Here is a 14473-nt window from a genome sequence, read left to right on the forward strand (position 1 = left end):
GTTCCCCCCCTGAAACTCAATTACACTTGACTGATGGGGTGCACAGATCCGGCCGCAGATGAGGCGGAGGGCAGTTCTAATCAGATGCGGTCGCTATACAGTCGCTTTTTATAAACGGCCACGCCCTCTGCATTCTGATTGGCTCAAATGCATAACAGCACTGGGGCTAGTCGAGTTGGAGAAATTGGGGGTGAAAATGAGGGAGAAATGATAGATAAAATGGTGTATTAAGCCTCTCGGATTCTGTAAGTACAGTAAGAGGATAAGCAACAGAAAGACAAACACAGAAAGGGCGAAAGAGATCCCAGTTTAAGTAGCTCTTAAAAAGCCGCAGAGGCTCCCTGCTCTAACGAGGAGGAAGTGGGGAAAGAGCTCGTCATGAGCTGAACACGATCCAAAGAGACCATTTTTAGAGATATATTTGTGTGTCTGCTAAGAAACAGGACGAGCCAAGGGAAGGATAAGACTAGAGTTAAGAGAGCATAGAGAATAGTGAAGGGTTTAGTCTAACAAAGATGAAGCAGATTTCAAAGATAAGATCTTGTAGCGTAGCCACCCAACCATAGCAGTCAGGATGGAGCGTAAATCCTCTACTTAAAACTCTCCATTAAGAGTTTGCATTCAGAGATATGCATTCTGCAATGGGAAGAGGGACAAAGGTGGACGGTTTTATGCTTTTTTGCTTGCTGACAAAGACCCATCCAGTTAGACAGGTAGAGGCTGTTTGACTGATAAAGCAAGTTTTTTTACATGTCATTCAATGTCAGCTTTATCTGAAGTTGATAACACAAAAGAATGATAGATAAAACTCAAATAATTGCACAGAAGCAATCTGCTGTACAGAAAACACTGGGGGAAGGGTGTGCTCACACTTGAAAGGTTTAGTTTGATTGAAACAGATGCGATTGCACCGTTATTTCGGTTAATTTGAATAAGTGTGAACGCTGCCATCTGAACCCTGGTGCGCATTAAACAAGAAGACAGAGACCCCTGAGAAGGTGGGTCTTGGTCCTCTTCCAAATGAACTCTTGTGCCGTTCGACTGAAATATGAATGCAGCATGGCCCAAACATCTAAACGAACCAAAAACAGGACATGATGTCACAAGATGCGACCCTAAGAAGGACAGTTTCTTTATCGTCATAAGAGTACAGGCGTCAGAAATGCCGCCTCCTTGCAGCAGATCTTTGTTTGTGTGCAACAGAAGGATTCCCGAAGCTGTTTTAACTCCTTTACACATTTTATCAGCTGTTTGTGAGTTTTCAGCTGGTAAAAATACCGTCATATGTATGCACATACAACAAGCGCGTTTAGAACAGCACACAGCATTGTTTTGGATTTTCGGTAAGTTTTGTCGCAAAATATGCAGCTTTTTTTGGGGGGGTTTTCTATCTTTAGGTTTGTTCTTAAAAATGACACTGTGAACTCTAAGCGAACCAGGACTAAATGTATCATTTTCTTTTTTTGGTCTGCATCAAGAGGACCGAACTATAAGTGCGAACTAAAAGTTTCTTCAGTGTCTTTTAGTTGTTTGGTGCTATTAGCATGTTTACCTTTGGCAAATACAGTTTTTAGTTCATCCACATCTTGAGTTTGTTTCCAGGTGGACTAATGCACTCTTGAAATTGTGTAAAGCCAATCAGATTAGAGCAATACGTGCAGTATGCATTGTTAATGGGCGGCATGCCATCTGAGGTCGAGACTACAGTTCAGCTAGCTCATTCCTGCCTGTTGTTGGAAAATAAGTGGTGTGGAAGAGAATAAAAACCTCCATCCAGGAGTTGGGATGGCAGAGGTAACAGCACACTAGAACCAACACCAGAGGGGAACATTTGAAGCTTGGCCTGGAGAGAAGAACCTTCAAGAAAACAGCTTTGAGTGACTTCATCTTACTTTATTAGAAGAGAAAGGTGGCCCAAAGGTTTTTGGGAGGGATTTTCTTAAAAATGACGAGTGGATTGCTGCCCCCCCTCCTTCTCAAAAATTATGAGGACCTTTTAATACGGTCCCGTGATAAAAGAACACTGTTTCCTGCTAAAGGAGTCATTGTTTTCTCTCAAAATACTGTAGCAGTGTCACATTTAGGGGGAAAGGCTAATGGCATTTTTTCTTTATGCAGATTTATTGAAGAAAGTCTTGATTGCTTTAGCAGAAGGCCAATTCAAGGTCAATTCCCCCAACCCCAGATCCCCCTTTACTTCACACTCTCTCTTTCTCTTTGATTGGAGCTTGTTTCCAGCATTAGCCAAGGCCTGGGAGCCTTCTGGTTGCCATCTTTGCCTCAGCGTTGAGACCTGACTGGTTAACATTCTCAGAAAATAGGAGGATCTGGAGGAGTGCATGTTGCAGAGATGAGGCTGTGTCATCCAGGGTGATGTGGAGAGCGGATTTGCTTGAAGGGTTTGAGTTCAGCCGTTTGATCTCCATGTGCCACTCCAGGCGTAAATGTGCAGCACAGCATTTGTTGAAACACATCCTTTCTGAGTCATCGTCAGTGCCGTCAGCACAGTCCAGACTCTACTGTCATTGTCTGACTGTGATGGTCCGCTGCTGTGTTTGTTCTTCTCTCATTAATGTAGCTGTTATTTATCAAGACAGGCAGTGGAGGCTGACCATGCGCACACAATAACACCTGATAAAAATCTGCAACGATAACACATAATAATGCGCTCTTCTCTCGCCTGTTCCCTCTTTTCCATCTCTCATCTTCTCATTTTTCTCTTACGTTTTCAGGTCAAGGCTGGCGTGGGGACAGATAATGAGATTTTTTTTTTTTTTTTATGCAGTTCTTTATCTGGTATCTTTATAGCTCTGTTTTCGGACAATTTCTGCTAAGCACACAGTCATAAAATAGAACTGACAGTCCTTGTATTCTTTTGCCACACAGCGGAGCTTCTATTCATCTTCGTGTGTCTGTGTTGCACCTAAAGTTTGTTCAAGTATTAATTGAATATCGGACACTTGAGCATAGAAAATCGAAAATAGTGTATGATTTGCACAGACTCAGAATTTAGCTTCAGACTATGATTCCATCCAGTTGGAGCTGAATTTAGAATAAATATCGTTTTCATTTCTCGTGCATCTCCTAGTATCAAGGCGCAAGTTTCTGCGTCAGTTTGTTGTGTTACAGACGATGTGAACCTTTAGTGTATGATGCTCAGTTTTTCTCTGTCACCATTTACAAATTCAGCAAATGTATGATTCCATGTTTTAAAATCAGTTCAGATTGTTAAAGTTCATCAACTATTTTGGATGAACTATGAATCCTTTAAAAGTTGTGCCGTGTATTCCAACCTTTAATGTAACCCTTTTACGTGAGTAGGTTACTTCTTTAATTTATATCATATAAACAATGTTTCTTCTCTATTAATTTCATTTATGAACTTTGAGCAATAAAATAGAATCCCTTCTCTGCAAGATAGTCACAGCATGTTTAGCTCTGCGTGACAACAGAAATAGATTGCTCCCATTGTAATAAATTATTATATTCTGCTGTTTCAAGCAGCACAATGTCTATACATGGGCAAAGTAGCTGCATGCAAACTATGAGGAATAAACACTTGTAAACAGCATAAAATACGATTCAGAAAAACAACCAAAGCCTAGTGTTTACAAAAAAGTTACACAAACATGAATCATATATTATTTTCCATAAAATGCATGATTTTTAAGACTAGATGATACATTTGTTACTGTATTTGTTCATCTTCGTTAATGTTAGTTAATTAAAAATACAGCTGTTCTTTGTTGTTTGTTAGTTCACAGTGCATTAACTAAGGTTAACAAATCGTTAGCCTCGTAGCATAATTGCCCAGATCATATTTCAAAGGCAGATATTACAATTTGGCCAAAAAATGACTTAGGCAATTATGCTATGAGGCTAACAAAGTACAACATTTGATTTTAATAATAATGTATTAGTAAATGCTTAAATTAACATTAATGTAGTTAACTAATGAACCTTACTGTAAAGTGTTACCAAAAAACTACTAGAAAATCTGCAGACTTAAAAAAAAATCTGTAAAATGAATTTTAATAATCCGAGCTGAGTGCGCTGCACTGCTTGGTTGCTGAAAGTACAAAATTTGCCAAAATATTTAATAAATGACCACGCATGGGATGTGTAAAATGTTGTGAATGACAGGTGTTCCCACTGAGCTTTCTGCGCAAGTAATGTAATGATGTAACTGTTAACGTTGATTGCCAGCACCCTAAAAGCAGCATTGTCTCTACTGACCTCAGCTTGGCCGCTCAATTCTTCTAGCCCAGCTGCAAGCAGGCCGAACGTGTGGCAGCGTTAGCCACCCCCTGGCCAGTCCTTCCCTCTCCTCCAGTTCTCCACTGTCTACGCTTAATGGGGCTTACAGCAGCGGCGGTCTGCCAAGCTGCGCCCTCACGCAGACCCATATATCAGCCCCCGATGAGGCTCATTAACCCTCCTCTCATGACTCAATACACTCCTCCTCTCTCCCTCACTCGTTCGTCTCCATCACGTCTTCACTTTTCTCCTGGCCAACGTGTCAGACTCCAGTATCCCAGGAGTGTCGTCACAGGTGACGAGATCATGAGAAGTTAAATCGGGCCAGGGCAGCCCTTGCCTAAACCCCACCCCGACCCCGGGAGATTTTAATGCTCTATTATGATGTGATGTTATTAAACATACTGTTTATTGAGGAATGTGCTCACTTTTTATGAACTTATACAGTATTGATAAACTGATATATTGGCCAGGGGTGCGTTTCCCAAAGTGAACTACGGTCGCAAGTTCCGTCGTTACCAATAGAGTTCAATGGGACTTACGACCATAGTTGGCTAACGATGCTTTCGGGAAACGCGCCCCGGATCGATTAATCTGTCAATATTTGATCATTCGCTGCATTTTAAGTAAATGTGCAACATTTGCAGTCATTAGTAGTGCACATATCTGCATTATATTGAACATCGGCATCCCTGATCTATCAGTATCAATATCGATATTTGTTTACGACTTTTCATCTACTTTGGTCATTATATGTGTGCGTTTCTGATCTACGTATTTGTCTGGTCTCCTTTTCTAGAAAAACTGGACCTCTCAGCTTGCCCTTTTCCTTCTTGCGTAGCATTTTCTGACATAAATCTCACTGTTTTGCATTATTATGCCTACTTAATTCCTGGCCAGGTCTGAAATCCAGGATTTGACCAGCCCCCTCGCTCACTCCTGGCTCAGAGGCCCTGAGATGGAAAGACTTTTGCTGGCATATCCGTCACGTTCCTTTTCAAACCCTCTCGGAGCCTGAAAGCGCCTAGCGTAGCATTAGCACTAGCTGTGTGGCTCGTGAAGGGGCGGGACTTCTCTTCCCAGTGTGTTTGCCCTACAGTTGTGAAAACACCCGTCTGACGGATCGCTCCGCCTGCCCCCGGTGACCCACCGTGGCATGTTTTGATTCATTAATTATGAAATAGTTGCACGTTCCAAACCTACACAAAAACACACATGAAAGGGAAACATATTTTATGATGTATGAATATTACTTCCAGTTATTGTTACAGATGTCTTTATCATTAACCTTGTTAAAGTTGGCGTTCATAGGCCAGGAGAGCCAAAGAAAATACTTTTGTGGGTTTTTGTGAAATATTCCACTTTCTATGGGCTTTGGTTCAGTGGCTCGTGTTCAAATCCGAAAAGCAATTTAAAAGCAGTACAGCACCACGAAACACTGATTGTCCAGATAGGGCCAAACAGAGGCCACGGACGGGGACCCGGGACAGTCTGGGTTCAGTGGGCTCTCAATCAAAAACTGAAGCGGGTACACAGCTTAAGCAGTATTTTCTCTTTTTTCCAGTTAAAAAAAAAAAGAAAACTAAACTTGTATAAGATATGACGATGTAATTTTAGAGAATATATATTGAATTACATTTATTTTTGCATTCATTCACATACCTCACCCCTTGTATGTTTTTTAATTAAAGGGGACATATCATGAAAAACTGACTTTTCCTGTGTTTAAGTGCTATAATCAGGTCCCCGGTGCATCTACCAAACCAGAAATTGTGAAAAAAGACAACCCAGTAACTTTGTTTTGGCAAGCCTTTCTCTGCAAGCATGTGAAAAAAACGAGCCACTCAGATTTCGCTCCCCTTTTGACATAGGAAGTGGATCTTATTATAATATTACCACCCCTTAATCTGCACGTTTACACCTGTGGTGCCACTAATTTATTTTTGCAAGCGAAAACGGTTTACCAGTTCTAATGCCATGGCAAAAGTTTGAGCTAAGCATGCTAACTGTTCTGTCGTTGGCTGCACAGACGAGCATAGAACACTATTTACATTCTTGTTAGCTAGGATAGCCTCCAAGTTGGCAAGCTCGATTGCTAAAAAAGGAGCTTTTCTGTCCGAGCGATATTTTGGAAAAAAATATTAGACCATTCACAACATTTGATAGCAATCTTAAACGTTAGCCTGGTGTGTATGGCTCCGTTTGGCAAACAGGTACGCTATGTATAGTGGGCATCCATATGGGTTTTGCGCAAAAGATTAACATGACGCCACATGCTAGTCGATGAGTTGAATCAACTCCACAGCAACTACATAAATGTATCCACTGACCATTCAGAAATGTCCAGATTCATTCTAAAATTAATTCATTCTAAAAACTTCTTCCTGAGTCTCTCCATCAGTGTCGACTCCGGTTTGAACAATGTAAGGCTGAAAACCGTTACTGACAATCCTCATTTTGGATTCTCCAGCTTTGTTGTTGCTGAGCAGCCGAAGCGAGAGCTGTTAAAGCTCCGCCCTCTTCTGGAAAGTGGGCTGGGAGCAGCAGCTCATTTGCATTTAAAGGGACACACACAAAAACGGCGTGTTTTTGCTCATACCTAAATAGGGGCAAATTTGTCAAACTATAATAAACAATCTTTGGGGTATTTTGAGCTGAAAAACACCGACACATTCTTGGGACACCAGAGGCTTATATTACATCTTGTGAAAGGGGGCATATTAGGCCCCCTTTAAATATTTTGGTTTAATAATTGTTTTCCGCTACTGGGAAATGTTTAGTACTCTTCTATTTAACACACATTACCATATTTAAATCCATTGCACAAACTTCCGCAGATTTTTCCCTAAAATCAGCATAGAAAATGCAAGAAAAAAGTTTGCAGATTCTCTTGGCCTGCCAATGGGATAAGAAAAATAAACAACAGTTACATTCTCGATTATCAAACAATGATTATCTTAGTATCCTATGCTAGTTTATTATGTTGTGCAATTTTGCTTCTCAAGTTCTTATTTTAAAGATCTTTAAATATTTGTACTGGAAAACAAGACAAAAATAGTGATTATGGTAATTGATAATCCACACACATGCTTCAACTCCCTTTATTAATCTTTTCCTACTCTCTTTGTCTCACTCTGTTTGAATAATTAGTCCGTTTTGATGAGAGTATATTTTTGTCTTCTTAAATCATTTAAAAGAAAATAAACAGTCTACTGGCCACATTAGCATCTGTTTCCTGTGTGCCGCAGTTTGTGTGTGTTTTAGTTAGTTAAGAGGCACCTGCTTCTGCCGTGGCATATTTCCTGGCGTGCTTGGCACTGCCAGCACTAAGGAATCCCCCTTCCCTCCTCTCATTTCTCCACATCCCATTGCCAAACCTCTACGGAAATCATTTGGAAAAAGGATTTGAGTATTAAAGATAACCACACCTGTGATTATCATTAGACAGAGGTGCTGTAAAAAGTTAAATCCCTCTCTTTAGTTTAAGTTTCTTTTAATGAGCGGAAAATTAAACCTTTCGGGCAAATTCCAAGTGTTGAATTTTATATAACGGTTTAAAAAGAAGTGCTTGGTGAGGTGATTTGTTTTCAGTAGTGTTTAAAGGGCTAGACGAGAGAGACAGAGAAGGACCCTCTTACTAGGGGCAAGTGGGGGAGAGGCGAGGGCTCTCGATCCTCATGAGCTCACATGTCTGCTGTCTGCGTCATCACCCCACAGCTTTCTCATTTCTCATTCTTTGTCAGTTGAATTCATTAGACTCCCTTCTCTATGGGCTATTTAATAGTTCTCTGGACGCTGGTTACCTTAAGAGTTTTTAACACTAGAGGAGAGTGGAACCAGTGTGCTGCATGGTACATCACTGTATGTCAGTCTTGCTGTAGTCTCGTGTATCCAGACCTTCAGACTGACTCCGTCGCAGCTTTCATTGGCTAAGGACTGCCCAAGAAGACGTTTGACTGACATGTAAAGCAATCAATCACAGTTCGTTTTGTTCTGTGTCATGTTTAGGGGCGTGAAAATGTAATGTCCCTATGATAAAAGACCAGCGTGCATCTAATAAATTATCCATTCAAGAACGCTGTGCAACAGTGGCAACAGTGGCACCCTGAACTTCATGTCCTTTTGAAAATCCAAAGTTTAGTTGATCCTGATAAGCGCTTATTGTCATCGACGGCTTTCTTTTTCCATGAGGGGGTTTGGCTTCATGACGGCTTTGTTTCCTGGCAGACTATTAAAGAACGTGACACACACATCTCCCTGATATCCTGTCGAATTCAACCAATAAGATGATTTTTTGTGTGCCTGATGCATCAGACATTTAGCCAACGGTCCGTGGGCGTGACGTCTGAGGCTGAGACTAGTCTTGCTGTATTATATTAGGCAATGATAATGTTTACTATTTTGTCAAGCTTAAGGGGTGCTAGGCATTATGCAAAAATCACAGTAACACATGTGAAAGTGAAACCATAGAATGTATAGAACCATAAATAATAAAGTATTTATTTTGTTGATTATTTTAGAAATGTTGAAATTGTAGTCTAACATTAACATTCACCAAAGTAGACTTTGAGTAAATGAAACATTGTATGTTTCCAGTTAAATTGAATGATAATCTGGTGCAACCTTTTAGAATTTCTTGTCATACCTTAAATGTAAATTTTTTTAAGTAAAATCAATGTAATATATTTTTGTTCAATCATATTTTTTTCTTTTGTATTTTGAGAGAATTCCATGGTACTCATTGATATTTATGCAATAATTATGATTTTTTTCCTTTTTTTTTTTTTTTCCCAAAATCCGATCCCTCAAACCACTTCAGGAGGTGGTCTGGGATGCATTCCAGTCAAAACTGAACAGGTCTAAATGCATCTGGTTGTTAAAACCACATGTGTAAATTTAACTCCTCCCAAAAATACTAAAAAATAAACGTGTGAGAGCGTGTTATAGGCTAAATAACATGTTATAGCCAGATATGACAGCGCTACTGCAGCACGCATCACCGCAGATGAGCAGCTCTGTATCTATTCAGCAAGCCGACGCGCAAACTGCCGTAAAACAAAATGAAAGTAAGTTGCAGGCACTCAAAACACAATCATCTTCATTAAAAGTAATGAGACTAAATGATCTTACCAGTGCTGTTGCCGCTCTCTCCTATTGCGGTCTTTGATTTTTAAATTAGCTGATGATCAATAAAATGCAGCTCATATTTGTTTTGCGGAGACACATTTATGTGGCCAAGTGTAAAATGCAATCGTTTTTATAAATCAGATAGCTATCCGATTAGAGAAAATGCATGAAGTGACCAGGTGTAAACAGGCCCTGAGAAAGACATTTTGTTACACATAACATCAAAATTCAACAAAAATGTTATATCACGCATTTGCAAAAACTTGCTTTGTGTTAGTCACACCAGTTCTTATATGTGTGTCTTTTTTGCATTCTTGGCATTTTAGAGTGTTACCCCTTCATTTTTCTGCATCATAGCTAATATTTAGATTGTACACACACAAAATTCTCTGTATTTTTGCCTATTTCCCATTCATTTTCCTATGGCGGTCATTGTTGACCTTAAACAACATTGGTGTGACTTTTTTTTTTTTTTTAACGACCATTTAGCTTATTCGAATCAGTAATGACTCGCAGTCACATAACGACTGCCATAAAAGTCACAGAGTTTCATAACATTCCGATAAAGTAGCAATTTTTAAAATTTCAAACCATTTTTTTTTTTTTTTTGATCTAAAATGACCGAATAACACCAGAGGGTTAACTCCATGCTTGGGTGCATTTTACAGCCAAATTAGAAATATCAAAAAACAGAATGATTAAGGATGATAGATATATGAAATGTAATATTAATAAACTCTTTTTTTTTCTGTGTTTCCTCAGCTGGAATCTGAGCTGGAGCAGTGTGAACGAGAGAGCGCCGAACTGCAGGAATACGCCAACTCTGTCCTGCAGCAGATCGCCGATCACTGCCCGGACATACTGGAGCAGGTGGTCAACGCTCTGGAGGAGTCCTGCTGACTGGACCACGCCGCACCGCGAAAACCCAGTCCTGCCTCCTCCCCTCTTCCTGCTTCTCCTTCCCTTTCTTCTGCTGTTTTTCACTTCATTTCACAGGATGCCAGAACACAAACTCTCTCACCCTCACCCACATGCACAATTCAAAGGACAGACACATACGGGAGAGACTGACAGCTCGCAAGTCAAGTGCACGCTTGGATTGGCTTTAGGGTGTGGGAATGGTGGGCTTTCCTTCTGCCATCCCCTACCGCCACATTCATCCTCTCTGCACCTTCAGAATCCTGTTTACACTCACATAAACACGGGTAAGAAGGAACCGAAAGGGGGAAACGAGCATCAGAGAAGCTCAGTATTATAAGACACGTTCACTTATTTAGTTGTCCGTCTCTGAAAGCCGTCCGGCAGGAGGTGGAGTTCTCTCTGTGAGGGGCAGGAAATAGTCTCCTTATCTTGATATACACTATTGCCACAGCTCTTAAAAGCTGCAGGATTTTGAAACCATTTTGAAGAAATTTAGACCCCCCTCCCCTTCTCTCCAAGTCCCCCCTTTTTTTGTAGATGCTGTGTTACTGACGTTAAATTATGGGTCATTCGCGCAGGGCAAAACTCCTGCACTTTCGAAACCATCTGGTTTCACTCAAAACTTGGTTAATGCTCCGGTTGTGCCAGCAGACAGTCCGTGCGGACTTGAACATACTTTTACTATCGTAGTCAGTAGCAGGTTTAGATTACCGCAGCCCCCACCATCTGGGAATTCACTATTGACTTGGTTACTGGCCGATTTTCTCCCAAAGTCTCGTTCATAAAAGTTATGAAACGGACAATATGGGTAATGTTATCCCGTATGCACCTGTCACCAGCTAAAGAAACCACAGCCCTGGTTTGTGTCTGTTAAAGGTGAGAGGAAGAAAATTATTTGCCTTGGAAGTTGTAGGTTTATTGCTGCTAACATTTGTCTTTGCATGTGGCAGGTTTGGTTTGGTTATGTTTTTCTTTGATTTTTTTCCCCCGTGGTCGGCCCTCTGATGCCGAGGGCGGTAAAACAGAGGGTGTATTGCCGACGCAGATGTTGTGGACGCAGAAATGCCTCATCATCAGAGAGCAGCTGCCACACATCACTGGAATAGGAAAATAGGCACCTATCACTCATTCCGTACTCTGAAAACTATGTGGTCTCACACTGGGATGAAGAGACTGGCTGTAGTTTCTCAGTTTGCTCACTTTTCCAAAGCAAAGAGTTGTTATTTTTTTGGATGGATAGGATCAAATAAGAGTAGTTGTTTAGATAACCTCTTCTTTATTCCACTCTCTCTTTTTTTTAAACAGATGCAACTTGTTTTTTGCGGTTGCTTTGTGATCACCCCATCAGAGATAACATCAAGCTTTGATCCCAAGCATCTCACACATGTACCATCATGCTCCTCTCTCATGCTCTATCATCCTCAGACCCGGGCGTCTCTGTTAGCACAGCCGGCAGGTGTATCCTTTTTCACTTTATGGTTATATGGGTCTATATCCGTTGGCGTTGGGTGTCCGTTTCTGGACCGGCCACAGGAGTGATAAGAGACAACCTCATTCAACTCGCGATAAACGCGGTTGCCTCATCGTGCGGATCGGCCATTGCTTTAAAGTCCAGAGTCAACTTCCCCTGTGGATGACACTGGGCGTAACGTGCCCTCTGCTCCTCTGTCTCTATATCTCCTCATCCCTCCCTCATTCATGCCTGTGTGTAGTTTATGGCTCTGACCTGCTGTGCCGTGTTAGTCATACTCCTCTCTGCACGATAAGCTCGACAGACAAGACAAACAGCACAAGATCACAGCGAATATAATCATCTCTCTCCCACACGCTCCCATATCACCACGCCACCTCTCCTCATGCCCATACTCACTAGAAAACCACGTGATGTTGGGCCAAACGTTTGCTTTGCCCAGATTTGATTGACCTCTGAGTCATTCTGTGAGTCACCTATAATTAGTACACATTTGTCCTCCAGAGATTTGTGTTTGTTTGTTTGTTTGTTTGTCTCTCTAAATTATTTAGAATAAAAGAAGAGTAGTTGAGTGAATCTCATGAAAACACATTTAGGTCACATTTTACCCCAAAATCGTTAGGAAAATTCATTGCAACATTATTTTCATGACAACATTTTCCCTTAAAATTATCAAGGCATTTGTTTTTTTATTATTATTATTGTAATTCACACCATTCTCAAAGGTGTTTCTCATGAGATTCTGATTCTGACAATTAAAAAAAAATCCTCCAAAAATCTTAAAAATTAATGAAAGGATTAGTTCACCTCAGAATTCAAATTTCCTGATAATTTACTCACCCCCGTGTCATCCAAGATGTTTATGTCTTTCTTTCTTCAGTCAAAAAAAAATTATGAGGAAAACATTTCAAGATATTTCGCCATATAGTGGACTTCAACAGTTACCAACGGGTTGAAGGACCAAATTGCAGTTTAAATGCAGCTTCAAAGAGCTCTACATGATTCCAGATGAGGAATAAGGGTCTTATCTAGCGAAATGATTGGTCATTTTCAAAAAAAAAAAAAAATTAAAATTTATATTATACTTTTAACCTACAAATGCTCGTCTTGGACTGGTGTCCACAACGTTGGAAAGGTCACCCATGACGTAGGTGGAAAAACTCGCTCTCATTTTCGCTTCAAAACTTCAAAATGGTCTGACATTGTTGTTTTACCCCTTTTTTTTTTTTTTGTAAAAGGTGTTTGACTTTTTGCACGTTTACTTTGTAAACACTGGGTTGGTACTTCCGCCTATGTTATGCTTGAGCTTTCCAACATGATTACGTAATGTGTGGCGCATCCAAGAGGTAGTGCAAGACAAGCATTTGTGGGTAAAAAGTATATACTTTTTTTTTTTTTTAAGAAAATGGCAGATCGTTTCACTAGATAAGGCCCTTACTCCTCATCTGGGATCATGTAGAGCCCTTTGAAGCTGCACTGAAACTAATTTTGACCTTCAACTGTTTGGGCTCCATTGAAGTCCACTATATGGAGAAAAATCCTGGAATATTTACTCAAAAACATTAATTTCTTTTTGACTGAAGAAAGAAAGACATGAACATCTTGGATGACATGGGGGTGAGTAAATTATCAGAAAATTTTAATTCTGAAGTGAATGAATCCTTCTAATGAATATTAAATATTTGATTCCAATTAGCATAAATTAAAATCAGTAAAACAGATACTAAATTGGTGTAATAATTTTACAATTTAAATATTTTTTATCACATTACAGTAATGAGAATTGGTGAATATATGCTTGAAACAATTTGTTTTCTCCAAGCAATATATTATTTTCTATTTTTATGTCCCTGATGTGTTTCGTGAGATTCACCACTTCACGCATTTATAATTAACCGAAGCTGAATGTGGGAATACTTTAACATCATATTCCCACGCTTGCGTGGGCAATGCCAAGAAAACGCCTGTTCGCGTGCCATTCTCACCCTTGGCACAGTAGATCTTATTGCAGTCACATACGTTGCATCTCCATAAAGTATTTTATGGTTTTATGCCCTTAATTACCACTGATGGACTTCCTTATGAGGACATAAATGTGACGAGCAGCTCTGTTAGGCTTTTAAAGCCAAACAGCTGATTGATGACGCCCATCCTGTTTTCCATCTCTGTCGCTTTATTTCCGTCTGTTATCTCATTCACACACAAACACGGTTTTGGCCGTCACCCGTGGGTCTCTGAAATATGGGTCTCAGTTATCTGCACCGTGGCTGAATCTCCCCACTTAGACTAAACACAGACCCTTCACGCACACACTCACTATCACAGAGACCCTCTCGCGATTTATGTGCTTCAGTACAGGAGCTGGCCTCTTACCGCCGCTCTCCCTGCCTCCGCTCAGCTTAGAGCACTCTGGAGAATTCACTAAGAAAACAAAAAGAAGGAACGCTGTGATAACCGGGAGCAGATCAGAGAAAGAATGACCCTGCGCTTTTGCAGAGGGTGTTATTGTGTGTTGAGTGAGTGTCTCTCTGGAGCTCTGGTATTTGTGTGATTGCTGGTTATACACAGACCTAATCACACAGAAGAGTATGGAAATTCCCTGCAGGCTTTGGATCGCTCCGTATGTTTGGAGGCTCCCCTGTCTCGGTGATTCCTCTGTGTGTTTTTGAAGAATTAAAGAGATCTACACCAGCGTTC

At 40.5% G+C, this 14473-nt stretch overlaps 1 protein-coding gene across 9 annotated transcripts in view; it reads left to right on the top strand.

The window, feature by feature from the left end:
* The window catches only part of erc1b (ELKS/RAB6-interacting/CAST family member 1b), a 236800-nt gene extending 224150 nt beyond the window's left edge, over positions 1-12650 (top strand). For all 9 annotated transcript variants that reach the window (XM_048155759.1, XM_048155760.1, XM_048155761.1 and 6 more), the window contains one exon: positions 10147-12650. In XM_048155759.1, the coding sequence (XP_048011716.1) occupies positions 10147-10284 (138 nt within the window). In that variant the 3' untranslated portion in view covers positions 10285-12650. The remainder of the gene's footprint in view (positions 1-10146) is intronic.
* The last annotated feature ends 1823 nt before the right edge of the window (positions 12651-14473 follow it).

Source organism: Megalobrama amblycephala, linkage group LG14 (genome assembly GCF_018812025.1).
Source record: "Megalobrama amblycephala isolate DHTTF-2021 linkage group LG14, ASM1881202v1, whole genome shotgun sequence".
NCBI classification, from domain to species: domain Eukaryota; kingdom Metazoa; phylum Chordata; class Actinopteri; order Cypriniformes; family Xenocyprididae; genus Megalobrama; species Megalobrama amblycephala.